This window comes from Antechinus flavipes, chromosome 2 (genome assembly GCF_016432865.1).
Source record: "Antechinus flavipes isolate AdamAnt ecotype Samford, QLD, Australia chromosome 2, AdamAnt_v2, whole genome shotgun sequence".
Taxonomy (NCBI): Eukaryota; Metazoa; Chordata; class Mammalia; order Dasyuromorphia; family Dasyuridae; genus Antechinus; species Antechinus flavipes.
This window is the reverse complement of record NC_067399.1, coordinates 227,452,781-227,468,579: the sequence shown is the minus strand read 5'-3', so window position 1 is coordinate 227,468,579 and position 15,799 is coordinate 227,452,781. Positions and strand designations below refer to the sequence as shown.

The 15,799-nt window shown below is 36.0% G+C and overlaps 1 protein-coding gene across 1 annotated transcript in view; it reads right to left on the bottom strand.

The window, feature by feature from the left end:
- Positions 1–3,264: 3,264 nt before the first annotated feature.
- The window catches only part of DNAJC27 (DnaJ heat shock protein family (Hsp40) member C27), a 54,789-nt gene continuing 42,254 nt past the window's right edge, over positions 3,265–15,799 (bottom strand). The window contains exons 6-7 of the mRNA XM_051976357.1: positions 12,206–12,366; positions 3,265–6,772 (exon numbers count right to left, since the gene is read on the bottom strand). Of these exons, the coding sequence (XP_051832317.1) occupies positions 6,640–6,772; positions 12,206–12,366 (294 nt within the window). The 3' untranslated portion in view covers positions 3,265–6,639. The remainder of the gene's footprint in view (positions 6,773–12,205; positions 12,367–15,799) is intronic.

Genomic DNA, 15,799 nt, shown 5'->3' with positions numbered 1-15,799 from the left:
CTAATTTTAGAAACAATAAGACCAAGATTTAACTCCTTTCTCTCACATAGAGTAGGTCTTAGGTCACTTAACTTTTCAGAGTTGCATGCTGTTCTCTTGATTTTAAGTTAGGTGAGTTGCAGATTCTGTAGAGGTGGAGTTTCTAGGCTTTGAAGTCCCTATGATATGGTGCAGCCCTTAGAAATAACCTCAAGGATAGTTTGGCCTTGCAAACAATGTAATTAAAAATAATGTATTTCATCCTTTGGGTTATCGTGCCCCAGTTTATATAACCAGGATGTTGGGCCCACAGATACTGTTGGCTGTCAGATGATAACAGGGTTTCTGAGACTAATGAGCAACAGTAATGAGGTGCTTAAAGTTAACGCAGGTGCAGAACAAAATTGAGTGCCCACCATTGGACCTAGTGACATTTCAGGCCTAAAAACACACTTCTGGATGGCTCTTCGTGCCCACGAACTCTGCCCAGGGAACTATGGATACTACACTTACATACAAAATCAGAAACAGACCACTCCTCAATTTTACCTCTAAGGCATAAAATTAACATATCCCTGACATGAAGTACCTGGTTTCTTTAACTTATCTCTATAAATTTATCTTCTTGCTCCTGGCCTTTTTTTAGAATTTACCCTGCTTTAATTGACATTACAATTGTAATAAATCTTGACTTGGAAATGGGTCTGAGCTGCAAATTCTTTTGAGACACCTTGTCTCTCACTTTGTTTGGAACTCCAACATTTTGGGGATCTCCCTTGAGCCCTAACACCTACACTGGTTAATTCTCTCCAATATCTGATATTTTTTGGGTCCTCTGTAGTACATCTCACCTCTCAGTTCCCCTCCCTTTTGGGGCTATATCCCACATGGCTGTCTACTTGGCCTGTCTCTTATCCAAACTCTCAGTGATCTTTACATAGCAGATTGTTAATGTCTTCCGCATAAAGATCTGTTGGGCATGTGTCTTGAATATTGTTACAAATCCTATTATATTTTACTTTGACGGGGGCTATGATTTCATGAATGTGGGTTTGTCTTGTCATGATGCAGTTCACAATCTATGCCCTTACATGCGCTTGTAAATTCTCCTCCTCCCCTCCCCAGGCAATTGGGGTTAAGTGACTTGCCCAGGGTCACACAGCTAGGAAGTGTTAAGTGTCTGAGACCAGATTTGAACCCAGGTCCTCCTGACTTCAGGGCTGGTGCTCTTATAAATTCTTAACCAAGAAGTCTCTCTTTTGCATTGGGAAGCTTCATTGGAGCTTTTGGCATTATATGGACACCACTGGTGCACCAAGCTATGGGTTATCCAACTTTCTCACCTGATGGGCCTTCACTCCTCATGAATCTCTGATGAGATCCTTTATACCCTTTTGTCCATAAGTAAATGAGAACAAAAGTATACTCATCAAGCATTTTTCTTGAGGGTGACTTGCTACTTTAATTCTTCAAGAATGCATCATCCTTAAAACATAGATAGCATTTTTAAAGAGAAAAGATTGGTGTCCCATTTCCCAAAGTTGTTTTCTTCCTCCTATTCAGTTCTGGGTCCAATTTGCTATCCATATATAGTATCTCTATGGATTGACCATCTAACCATAAAGAACACGGATAATAATCACCTTTCAGTCAATTACTTTTCCTCCCCATGTGGTTGGTGAGATCAAACCTTTTTGAATAATCTTAAAAGAGATGATTCTATTGTATTCTGAGGCTTAAATCGATCAATACAATGTCATCTACTAATGGGAGTACCTGGAGGATTTTACCATCTAGAAAATTTTTCTTTAATTTATACTTTGCCCTGGATATTCTTTATAACAAAGGCAAACACCTTTAATAAGAATATCTTGTTTTATTATTCTCTTGATATTAACAATCACAAGGCCACGTGTTCATAAATCTTAAATTTTAAAAATTAAATGTATTTGCTTTAGTCAGCAAGTAGGGTTGGCTGAATTTTTCACTTAATAAGTTAAATGATTTCTCTGGCTAAATAAATCAAAGAGCAGTAACTTATTAAGGGCCTACAGTGTGCCTGATATTATGCCAAGTGCCTGGGATAAAAGAACAAAAAAAAAAATCTGTTTTCTCTAGGACTTTACATTCTAATGGAGGAGACGTGTATACAGAGTAAGAAGATACAGAATAAATGTAAAATTATGTTAGATACAATGTAATTAAAAAGAACATTAATATTACCAAGAGTAAGGATGATCCTGCATTAATTCAAGAATCTATTCCTCTGAACTTTCACTCAGATGTGTACAAGGGTACCAACACATTTTTTTCCATGTTATATCTTTTTAAGCTTCAATATTTTATCAACCATAAATGTTCAATCTAATAACCAAAGCATCAATCTCATTGTCCGAGTATTTGGAAAGAAGACTCATAAATACAAATTTCACATTTTTTAAGGCAACTTCAAGCATATAAAACAAGACTAATGAAAAAAATAGTATTTTTTCCAAATTTTGCACAGAAAGTAAAAAGCCTCTAAGCGCATGAAAAATAATCATTTGAAAATAAAGCTTTATTAGAAATATAGCATTAAAGTAATCTAAATAAGCAGTTTATAAAACTATAAACTTCAAGTTGTCTCCTAAACTACTTAAACATAAAGTTTAAGGAATCAATATATTTCTTAAAATATCGCAAACCAAAACATCAATTCCTATATTAAAAATAGAAATTTAGAAAGCAAAAAACCTCCAGTGTGTTTAAGAAGTAATAGGTAAATGAATTTTATATAAGTATATAATCTTTAGGGATGCTGCTGGTTTTTTTTTTTTTTAAATAGCTGAATCCCTTAAATTTAATGGATTAAGTATATAACCTTAACTAATTCCCTCTGCTTGGCATGGATTATACTAGCCTAAGGTACACAGGTTTCTTCCACAATGTTTTTATGACTCATGATGTCATAATAAGCTATGATGGCTATCATTAAAATAAATTCATTCCATATACTAAATTTTGAAGCCTTTTTTCCTCTTTTATTTGAAGGTTTAGATTTTTAAGTTTTCTGAGTACCGACTTTGCACTGCTTTGGTAATAAACTTCTAAGTTCCCTATAGTGTCTTTGCATTTATATGAAGTCTTCTCTTTGTCCAGGAATCAATTAACTAGATTATTTTACTCTGTATGTTCAATATAATGTGGACAACATATTATCCAACTTAAGAAAACCAAATAGAAAACTGCACCTTTTGATAAAGCTCAAAGCACTTTAATAAGTTTAGAATAACATAATGGAGCCAATCATTCAACAACCATTTATTAGGAAACTAACAGGTGCAAAGCAGTGATGATTATTCTCCCATCTTACAAGTGCAAAAATTGAGGCATCTTTTTTTTTTTTTTTTGTCCAAGGACATACAAACATACAAGTATAACTGGCAAGTGTTGCAGTCAATGATTTAACCTATTGTATATTTTATTAGATAACACTGCATTATACACAAATGTAGAATACAGACAAAACTAGTGTATTTGAAGTTTGGCTTTACCTTATAAAAATACATAACTTAAAGGCAAGTAACAGTTTCATTCAAGACATAAACACTTTTAAATTAAACATTTTTAGTCATTTCAACAAAAAGAAAAATAGGTATACTCAACCTAAAGATTTGAAACAAGGTTATGCATGACATTCACATTTTAAGAGGGAACAATACCAGAAGGGTGTCATCACAGAAAATGCTATGACTTATTGGAACATGTCCATTTTCCAAAAGAAATAATTTTTATCAATATGGCCTTTATTTGCATGGCTTGAAACTGCAGTTTGGTTTGCTGGAAACAATATGATTCATAAAACATCAGAAACATGACTTCTTTTCATATCTAAAGTGAGCATCTCTAAATTGTTTCAAAACAAAACTTTAAATTTCTATGACCTATAAAAAGCTTTAATTAAAAAAAATTTCTATGACCTATGCTTTCAAATTCCTCTATTTTTCCTTTTCAGAAAATTGGTAATGAAAGGCATCTTGCTGGATCCTATCTGGCTGAAAGTTCAACATATGATATATTTATTTATATATAGATATATATATATATATACTCTGCTTGACAAGTTTGACAATGGTACTAAAATGGAAAAAATAGAATTACAGTCTGAATAGCAAGTCAAAAAGAATATAAATGTTAAGGTATTTAGGTATGTCGTTAAATTAATGCTTGAGCTTTGTAAACAACTGCTAAAATGTTATATCCTAAAGAATGATTTGTTTTCCAATAAGAATTGCATTAAACTATTATTTTTATCCTTATCCTCTATGAAAGACATTAAGTCCTCTGAAAGAAACCCAACTGGCTCAAGAACTCTTACAAGGTTGAACTAATGTATACATATTTTCAGCAGGAGGTTGTTAGATTTATACTTTGAGATCTGCAGGTTTTCTTAACAGAAATATGGTTTAAAAGCCAGTACTTGCCAAACTATAATTTCCTAGTAAAACATGCTCTCTTGTACCTTCAAATCCTGCTCAAGGATCATAGTAGTAACTGCCAGGATCCTGAGCTTAAAAACTAAACAAAACAAAAACTTCTCCAAAACATAAAGGACCCAGAATGTTAGTATAGCAGCTATATTTCTGAAGTTGCTAATTCTGGAAATCATAGACTTATAAGACCTATGGATCAAGAGTGAGCTTTAAATCTCAATGAACCATATTTGCATTAAAAAGATAACAGCTGAGATGCTCACTGGAATTCTACTTGCCATATTAACCACTCATGCACTGAAGCTGGGCTAAAGCAATCCACCTATTATGATACCAAAAATGGGTAGTAATTTTGCCCTTTATATTGTGCCAAAGAATTCAGGATGCTCTATGTACATGGCAATTGGCTAATGATGGTATGAGAAGACTCCCTTATTCAGCTGATCTTTTTACAAATTCCAACACTATATTTATTTAAATATGATAAAGACACATAAAGCACATGCCAAGCCCATGAGGACTCTAATTTGGCTAAGGACTTGTTATACAGGTATACTATGTAGGCAACTAATCTGTGTAGTTCAGTGATCTGAGACTAGTAGAGCCAAAGGAAAACCTCACACAAGCAAGTTATTTAAAAAGTGCTGAGACCCTCAAACTGGGACTGAGGACCCTGTAATAAACCCTACTTACCTGAAAACATATCCAATCATATCAGACCCATAATTGTGGGGGGGAAGGGGAAGCAAAAATAATCTTTAAAGCATCACTACATAATGACAGCAAAGATTGGAAATAATGAACTTTGAGTTAACTAAAACCAGAGCAAAATGTAGCCTGATTCTAGCAGCATGAAAATATGGCAGCTTTAAGACATATAATACCACTAGGCTCTGACAATTTGGTCTGTCTTTCCCCGTAGGCTGTAAAGTAAGCTCTTGCCAAGTCTAAAGGTCCAACTATTCAAGCTTTTTGTATAATAAATGTGTCTATAGACCTCAAAGGCCAGTTAAACCTTTTTTTTTTTTTAGCAGCCAAAGAATATGAGGCATACTCAAAAAGTAGTCAGATGTCTTACATAAAATTACATTTGAAGATCTTTATTAGTTTGTAGCCATGAGACTTTTGCGTGATGAGAAGGGATGCTATGGTGGTAAACATGATGGTTTTCCTCTAGGTAAAATTAATGTTTATTGTTTTTGAATAAATATTGCTATATAAAAACTTGGGAGTCCAAGAAAAAAAGTGTCAGAAAGCACTTTCCTCTTCTCTTCCAACAGAATCTTTTTTCCATTACCATTCCGATATTCCCTACTAGATCTTTCAGACTGATTAGTTTAGGTAGCATGTCTAAACTAGAGGATGGAGAATATATTAACTAAAAGTATAGGGAAGAGAGAAAGAATCAGGGTGGTAGGTGAAGAGGAAAGAAAAGGAGAGTTGTCTTGGGAAGAGGAGGGGAGTGGTAGAGGAAGAATCATTTCCATTTCCATCCATTTGTGAAGAGAACTTCAACCTGTCCTGAGAGACTAGGATTTACTCTCCTGGTGTAAGATATTGAACTATATCCTTCAGGAGATATTGATGAGTGTCGGCTCATGAGAAGGAGTTTAATTTAGAGCAATTCAGCCCATTTCACTGAAGTCAAAGAGATAGAATGAGTTCATTAATTCTAAAGTGGCGATTAACATGCCATGCCACTCCAAATTCCTAAACATTCTCCTTTCATTTTGAGAGTAAAAACAAATAAATTCTTTCATGATGTCATATTATGGGAGAATGTTCTATTCCCTGCTTTCATTCTTGATTTATCACTCAAGTGATGAACCAAAGTAAAATATAATTGAGAGGTGACTCTCACCCCATGGAAGCCGTATGGCCTCACCTGAATGAAGTATCTATGAAATGATACTACCACCATGTTTATAAATAAAGAGAAGAGAGTTATCAGACTGTAAAAATGGGCAAATAAAAAAATGAATGATATGAATCACAGCTCTTCACATCTGAAAACAACAAATTTTTTTTCTTCAAAAATTTCCAAAAAAATAGTGATAAGAATCTGAAATTGTGTATACACAAATGCACAGAGCAACAATCCTGGGTGAGGTCTCAATTCTTTTTCTCTCTGGAAAATGGAATTATCTAGTGGAGATAAGTACTTGTCTGTTTCCTGCAGCATTCTAGGTTATTTGATGTTTTTTAGGAGGGCTGTCCGGGCATTCACAACTGCCTTGAAGGCATCTTCACTCCCTGGAGCCATACACTTGTCTGGGTGGAGAAGTACTGCAAGTTTCCGATAAGCTTTGTTCACCTCATCCCTAAAGAAAAAGAAGATATTTATTATTAACAACATGGTTAGCCTTTAACCATTTTATTTTGATTTCTAATAATATTTCTTTCAGTTATGTTATTTAATTTAAATAATTGAAATTATGTAATTTAAGTGAAATAATTGAAAAGACCAAAATAGGCAACACATAGTAACAACAATTTTATATTAATTGGGATGCAGGGCAAGGCAGAATAGGGTAGCAAAAAGAACAATGAACTAGGAGTAAGAAGATTTTTGTTTAAGACCTGGATTGGCCACAAACTCTATTTGTGACTCTGGGAGACATACTTAATCTTCTTGGGCATTAGTTCACAAAAACAAAATAAGAGAGGTAGTATTTCTAAAAGTACATGATTAAATAATTAGAGTGGGAATTGATCAGGAAAGGTTTCATGGAACAGGTTTCTGAAGAAAGGGAAGTTTATAGATTAGCAAAATGAGGATTTTGCATTTTACTTGGGTTAACAGCAAGTACAAATGTATAGATGACAGAATGAATAGAATATGGGCTAGGTCCTACAGGTTCAACATTGTTGGAAACAATGAGAACTAATGTTGCTCTGCAGAGACAGAACTAGGGATGGGCAAAGTAGACTGCAACTCATGGTACAACATGCAGGATTGCATAGTGAGAAACTTTTCTGAAAAGGATTCTGTACAACTAAGCACATTTCTAATGCCTGACTTTATTCTCTGTACACAGGTCTTTGTTTGTGGGAGATTAAGCCACATGCTGCAGTGAAGGGCTGAACCCAGAGTCTGACAACTGCAACTGCGAGATGAAGACAGAGTAGATTCTGCTCTGAACTACCTGGGCCCACAGGGAACGAAGGATTCCAGCAACAACCATCAAAGTACTAAGGATGAAAAGACAGAGTGGGCCAGACAAATGCAGCATTCTCTGCATTAAGGTAACTGACCTAATTTCGCCTAACCTCTTAGATTTTGATGATCTGAAAACATATTGATACTAACTTGGTCCAGTCTTCTGGTTCTTACTTCCTCTCCCCCCAACTCAGAACATCCTTCATCTGCCCTTTTCTCATGCTGATGTTTGCCTACTTGTCAGCACATTTTCACAGTGCAGTCTAGTAAAGAGTATATTAGACTCAGAAAAGACTTAGATTCAGATACTTTTACCATTTGTTAGCTGGGTATGACCATAAGCAAGTCACTTAATCTCTGAATCTTGGTTTCCCCCTCTGTAAAATGGGGAAAATCATCTCACACAGGGGACAGTTATGAGGTAAGTACTTTGTAAATATTAAAGCATAACACAAAGAAGAACTCCTACAGGAGAGCACAGCATACATTGGAGTTTTCTCTTTGTCAGCAGGATAAACAGGACTGAACAGGTCCTAGGTTCAGTTCAAAGTGTTCAAGGCCCTTCCCGACCAAGGACACTCTACAGTCTCAGTCACAGTGGCCTTAGGCATATTGTGCACAGTGAGACAGACTGTCCTACCTTATTGAAAATAGCTCCTTGCTGAACAACGGTATGGGTAAAGGTTTCTTTCAGGAACTGGAAGGGATTTCTGACATTCCTCTAAGAATGAAAATTGCTCACAAGATGATATGCAAAACAAGTTAATGTATATAAAGTGTTTCTTACACCTTAAAGTACTATATAAATGCTAGGTATTATTGCTTTTATTATTATTATGTGCCATCTCTGGTAAGGACAAGGAACCTCCTTCCATTCCCGATAGAACACTTATAATCTGGTAGATTAGTTTTTGAAAATTCTTGGCTATGCTCTTATGTAATGAATGAATTAGTCCAGGCGGATGTACATACTAATAAATGTGTTGTCTATACTTATTTGATAATATTTGACATCAAGTTTTATATTGTCATGAGAAAACTGGGGTAAAGGATATACTTAAGGGTATCAAGGCCAGCATAGCTTTGTTATATGGAAATCTATCCTGGTAGGGGATGACACATGAACTAATCTACGTGCCATTATAACTTTTTCTATAGCCCTAGAGTCTGTTTCATAGTCTATCTATTTTTTTATTGCTGATTTTGAACCAGAGAGTCTAAGCTTTGGTGAACTCTGGAAACTTCTACTAACTTTATGGACTTGCTCTTGGTCCAGAGATCTGAACAAGTCCAGAGACCTGTTTTAAATGATCATTGGTCACCCACTACAGTTTGGACCTGTGACCCAGAAGACTAAATAGTTCTATTTAGTTCTCAATAGAAACCACTTTCAGGTCAGCCTAAATGTAACCCATCAACATCATTTACAGTAGTACTCGGGATCAACTGGCTGAGAAAGGAAACTCAGAAGTCAGATGAATAAGAAGACACAAGACAAAGGTGTCATGGAAGTAAAGGGAGGAAAAAATATCCAGGAGCAGGAAGTGGTTAACAGTGTCAAATGTAGCAATAAACTTAGCCTGAGGAAAAAAAAATTAACTGCTAATAAATTATTGTGTTGGTGTATAGAGATAGTTGCCATTGAATGGCAGAGTTGGAAGCAAGATAGAAAATATGAGGAGATGGGATTAAGAGAATAAAATAGAAGGATCTCCTTGGCAAGAGAAGGTTCTCCTCTTCAGAGACTATAGCAAAATAGACGGAAGCACTATGTAGAGAGATGCTGATATACAGCGTCAGGAAGAAAATGGAGCTCAATTTTCTCAATAAGTAAATGGTAAAGTCCAGCTAAGAATACCAGGAGAAGGGTATAATAGAGAGCATGAGACTGAAGAGAAGAATTGAAATAGCTACTTCAAGGAGCATATTCCTATGAAATATGAATAGGGTAGGAAAAAGAATTGCTGTGTAGCATTTGAGATTGGATCACATAATTCTGTGGCAGTTTGTGACATTTTCCAATGACAATGAGCAGTACACAAGTCAACAATGAGAAGCAGTTAATGAAGACAACCCAGAGTTCAGTTTTAGTAAGGTATAAGTAGCATAAGGACAAGGGAGTAAAAGATTTAAGGGTAGAAACCTCTGAATAATCGAACTAGTCAACTACAGGGTCAAGTACTTGAAAAGAGTAAAGGAAAGTCAGATTGATAGGAGACCAGGACAAAGTGAAAGAGCAAGAGGTCAATGAAGATTAGGTTTAGGCAGAGTAAGGTAAAAATAGAGATGAAAGGTTAGGAGGCTATAACTAGAAATACAAATTTCAGACTTCAATATTGGGGAGGTAAAACAGTTCTACTGTTCTGTAAATTTATGGTATGACTATCCCTGTGGAAGGCTGAGATAAAGAGAAGATATGACAAGAAAGCTGAGGAAGCAGATGAATTAGGAAGTCAAAAGTTATGAGAAAACACCAACATACATGTATACTGAAGTATCCACATTTGAGGAAAAAGCTTGGGCATAGAAGAAGGCTGTTACCAAGGTACTAAAATAATGATGGAGAATGGCTTGAAGATTGGTAGATCACAGGATCACAAATTAAGAACCAAAAAGAACCTAACAGCTAATTTAATCCAACCTCTTCATTTTCTATCCCTGGAAAAAGAGATCTGGAAAGATCAATTAACATGCTCAGGGTCACATAGGTGGTATATAGCAGAGGCAGGCAGAACACAGGCTCTCTGACTCTAGGAGAAACACTATTCGGAGTACATAGCACACTACCTGGCACAAAGTAGGCACTTAACAAATGCTAGCTAGCTGACTGCAACAAAGACCTAGATAGAATGAACTACACAGAAGGAGAGCTTGCTGAAAAAAGGGAGTTTCCAACTTGGTAGGTATTGATCCTGAATCACAGGGATGTAGGCAAGGGTAAAGGAGAATTTTCTCTGCAGAAGTTGGATGAAATACTAGACAAATCTATAATTATGGGATTTCTACTTCTAGGGTCTTATGATGACAGAAATAGGGAGATGGGGAAGAGAAATAATGTCCATCTGTTCCTTCTACAAACACCAAGAAAGAAGATAATGGACCTGCAGGTAAACCAGGTTAGACAATTGGATCAGTAATAATTAGAGATAGAGATTTCAGGGACCTAAATGAATTCATATTTGACACCAATTCTTTCATCCCACTGCCCAATGGCCATCTATTATGCATCCCCTGGGAATACCTTGAAATTGGAATATTAACTAGGCTCCTGCATGGGCCTGATATCTGAGTCCTGGTCCTAAGCAAAGTTTGATAGTGAGAAGTCTGACATCTGGACATCTATTATAGAGAGTTACAGCTAAATAAAGAGAAATGAGTAATACCTAAACATGCATTAGCAGGTTTTGTGACAAGAAGGTGCTCAAAGGCAGGTAGGAGAATTAAAAGGGCAGTGTCATAAAACCAAAAGAGTATCCAGAAAGAAAGCGAAATCAACAGTGACAAATGTTGCACAGAGACCATGAAGATAAGAACTGAGAAAAAACCAAGAGAATGGGTAATTAAGATAGTAATAGTAACTTTGGAGAGAAATTTCTTCTGAGTAATGAGATCAAAAATTAGATGACAAAAAAATGAAAAGAGAAGAAATGAAGGCAACGAGCACAGACATGCCATAAGGGGATGAACTGATAGAATTAAGGAGGTTTTGTCTGGAAGATGTAGGAGTCAAGAGAATATTGCTATTCTAGTATCTTAAAAACCACCATGGAGAAGAGTGATCTTTTTTCTTCTCAGCTCTGGAACTAGAAACAAAGGCTCTAAGTTGTAGAAAGGAAGATGTAGTTAATATTGATGTAAAAAACAAAACAAAACAAAACAAAACAAAATTCTTCAAGGCAACTCAGTGGTACAGTAGATAGAGTACTGGGACTACAGTTGAGGAGACTGGATTCTTGAGTTTAAATCTGACCTCAGACACTGAGTAGCTGTGTAATCATGAGCAAGTCACTTAACCTCGGTTTGCCCCACTTTGCTCATCTGTAAAATGAGCTAGAATGAAAAATGGCAGACCACTCTAATATCTTTGCCAACTGAAAACAACATTTCTTCACTATGAACTGGAATCAGCTTCCTTGGGAAAGAATGGGTTTTTTCAATTTCTCTCAATTGAAATATGGACAGAGGCTGGACAACCACATGTGGGGGAATGGTAGTTAGATATGGATTGGACTAGATGGCCTCTCATATCCCTTCTAACTTAAATCTTGTGCTTACTATATAATTAGGATTCTCCTATAAATCTGACTCATAATTAATACTGAGGCACTCACTGTGGCAGACTGAATGGAGAGCAAACTTCAGACAAAGAAATCCTGGGCTCAAATTTCACTTCTGCTGATCTGTGTGAACCAGGGGAGCAAATTGCAGACTGAAGCTTCGGTAACTCTTTAAGATTCTAAGCTAAAGAATCTTAGTCTGCACTGGTCAAATTTCCTACACCAATGAAATCACTGGTTCATTAAAACCCATCTATTGAACTGACCAGGAGTCCTAGGATGGTACCCAACACCATGAATCCTTGAAATATTTTTACCTTGTGGCTCCAGGTTTGACTCCCAACATATCCCAGCTATCTTTGCTGTTTCGAATCCTGCGAATGTTATCAGCTTGTTCTTTGGTGAAACTTATGCTGATATTTGGTATAGGACGTTTCCCTCCATTTTCACAAAAATCAACTATGGCAGAATAAAACATCTGTAAACAAAGCATTATAGAAGTGATTTTAGGAACAGTGGACTTGGCACTAATTTATTATGCCAATGAAACTTGTTAAAACTCAATTATCTTTACAAGTTACAAATGAAGGTGTTAAAGGTGTTAAATAAGTGTCCAGTTCAGAAGTACAAACAGTGGAGGCCCCCTTATTCAGCCCAGTTCACCAGCAGAAAAGGGTGATTTAGGGAGCTCTTCTCCCCAACTTTTCTGCCAATATCATCATCCCTTTTTTCTTTCTCTGCTATCCTCAAAAGGAGAGGATCAGGTTCTCTTCTTCCTCCTGACCCTTAGACTCATTTTTCTCTTCTAAATGGTTGTGGACCTAGCTCTTCTGCCACTGTTGCTTCTTCATTCACGAAGAGGACCAGTGACATCACAGGATGACATCTTGCCTAGTACATGAATTCGATTAAAGGGAGGTAGAGCTGTGCAAAGTCATAAGTCTCCCTCTCCCCTCTACAGTCCTGGAAGTCCAGTGGCAAGACAAAAAGTCAGGAACAACTGGCAATGGCTTGGGATGCAGCATCCTGCCTCTTCTGGACCTCCCATGACATCCCCAATATGGCTAATCAGAATACTTGGATGAGCAGGGAGTTACCAACAACGAATGAAAAAGTATTGAATTACTTTCTATGTGCAAAATATTGTGGTAGGCACTGGGGATACAAAGAGAAAAATAACTTACACCTCTCCCCCCACCTTTGTCCCCAGTGAGCTCACACTCTAATGGAGATAAACAACAATGCAGGAATTTGCAGGTATAAGTCAAATAAAAAACCCAGAGGTTCTTAGGGTATAGTAGCAGTGTACATGCTAATGCATTATTTTTGTATCATATTCTTTAATAAAACATGTCAGTTTTCTAACACTGAAACATTTCACAGAACCTAGGACTTCTAACACTAAGAACTTTCTTTTCTGGATCTTCAATAACTGTGGTTGCTGAGGAAGCACAATTGCAAAAAGAGTTAGTTGCCAGGCTACTTCCTCATAAGGGCTATTTATCCCAAAAGAATGACTACTGGGGTAATCCAGAAGCTGGTTCAATAACACAGAGGGAGAGGGGAAATTGGATTTCCCTTTTAGGCTTATCTCCTTTCATTAAAAATTAGCAGGCAGTTGGCAGAGGTGATAGCAGGCTCCTTCTCCATAGGCGTTACTCCCCTAGAGGACTTCTATGGTAGCCAGGCTGGAAAAAGAGCTGGTAGTCTGGAGGGTGCTGCTGTCCCCAGGACTCTTGGGCCCACTTGCTTCTCACTGATTGTTAGTTGACAGCTAGTATAGGTAGTAGTGGGAATAGCAGGCCCCTTTTTCACAGTGGCTAATGCTCTGAAAGTTGTTTGGTGGTCAGGCTAGAAGCACAGCTGGTAGTTTGTGGGGCACTCATGTTTCTGGGGTTCTTAGGTTTGTTTCCCTGCTCCTAGTTATTGGTTAGCATTTGATATTGGGAGTAGCTGGGCCCTTCTCCACAGAGGCTGCTTTCCTATGTGCTGTATTTAGTGGCAAGGTTGGAAGGAGAGGTGGTATTATGGAAAATACTACTGTTCTCAAAGCTCTTAAGCTTGCCTGCCCTTCCATGGCAATTGAATGGCAGTTGGTATAGGTGGAGACAGGCAAGGTAAGTCCTTTTCCCACAGGGATTACTTCTTGGATGATGGTTATGGAAGTCATACTAGAGTAGAGCCAGTGGTCTGAAAGGTGCTGCTGTTCTTTGGACTTTTAGGTTTTTTTTGTTTGTCCACAGCAGTTGACTGGCTGTTGGTGTATATGTGGAAGAGATGGCAGGCCCTTTCTCCATAGGATTGCTATCCTGAGTAGTAGATGTGGAAATCAGTTGAAAGTAGAGTCTAAAGGACTGAAAAGTGGGACTGTGAGGCCTTCTTCCTTCCTACTTTTTAAAATTATTTTCTTTGAAATTTTTAATCCTTTTTTTGTGTATATCAGAAGAATTTTTGTGGTCTGACCAAAGACTGACCAAGCAAATTAATTTAGATGGCAATATGTTGTACATGGTTTATAGTAATTTTGAATAAAATTTCTCTCTTCCTGCTGGGTTTTGTTGACGATATACGAAAAAGCTAATGATTTGCATGGCTTATTTTTCCTTTTAAAAAAATTTTTTTTCTTCTTTTTATCCTATGCTTGACATACATCAAATAACAAATAATTTTAACATAAATATTTTCATATAAAAATAACAGAAAAAGGTTTGTACATGAAACTAAGCATTTCCATAAACAAACAGCTTGTTCTCTTTTTTAAAAGTATATGACAAATTAAATGTGTTGTTTCAGAAAAACTACAATGTTTATGTCTTTCTCCAAATTTCCATCTATTTTATTCCAAGTTTTAAAAAAATTCAACAACTCCTTTTTTTTTTTTTTGTTTAAACATCATTATTACTCATTCACTTCCCAAATTCCCTCTATAATTAAAAAAAAAATCCAACCCTTTTCTAGTGACAAAAAGACTGGCAAAAAAAACTAATTTATATGTTACCCATATTTGAAAATGTTTATCTGATACTGTGCTGATTTCTATCACCTCTCTGTTAGGAAAGATGCTTTATCATCAATTCTCTGATCAGAGTTTTTAAATCTTTTGATTTCTTTATAATTATGTAGTGACTATAAAATTTTTTGGCTCACTTCATTGTATCAATTCATATATGTCTTTCGAGATTTGTATGCATTCTTCCCTTTTGTAATTTTTTATGACATAATAATACTCTATTACATTCATATGCCACAATTTGTTCAGCCATTCATCACTTGACAGGCTATTGCTCTCCTTTACTGAAAAAAAACAAAAACCAAAAAATATCAAACATCCCATGAGTGGCTTTGAAAACAGCTCTATATTTAGGGATACTAACAATCTAAAAAAACTAAACAATGTCTTTATGTACTATCTGAAAGAACACAAATATAGATTGATTACTTCCTTTTCTCAACAATATTTCTGAGATTTTTCTCATCTCTCATGAGATTTTTATCAGTTTCTGAGAATTTTTTCTATCTTAAGTACAAAATTTATATTGTTACAGAAGAGTTATGGGAGGTTCTAGGACCTTATTAATAGTGTGAATTTGAACCACTGAACTTCAAAACATCTATAGTCACTGCAAGTAGGTTATTTCCTGTTAATGCTGGGTTTCAAAGTTGTTCGGTAAGAATATTGACTGTGAAATCATTTTTCAGCCCAGTTAATTTGGAATAATCTTACTATGATATATGGCAGGACTTTTAAAGACACAAAATAAAACAATATTCATTGATATTCATTTAGTTACCAACCTATTAAGAATCACTCACTCAAAGGAAAAGGTTGACACAAGTAAACCTTTAGCAAATCATTGATGGCTCTGAAAAATATACATCATGGATGCATTTTCATTCCTATACTTTGAGGG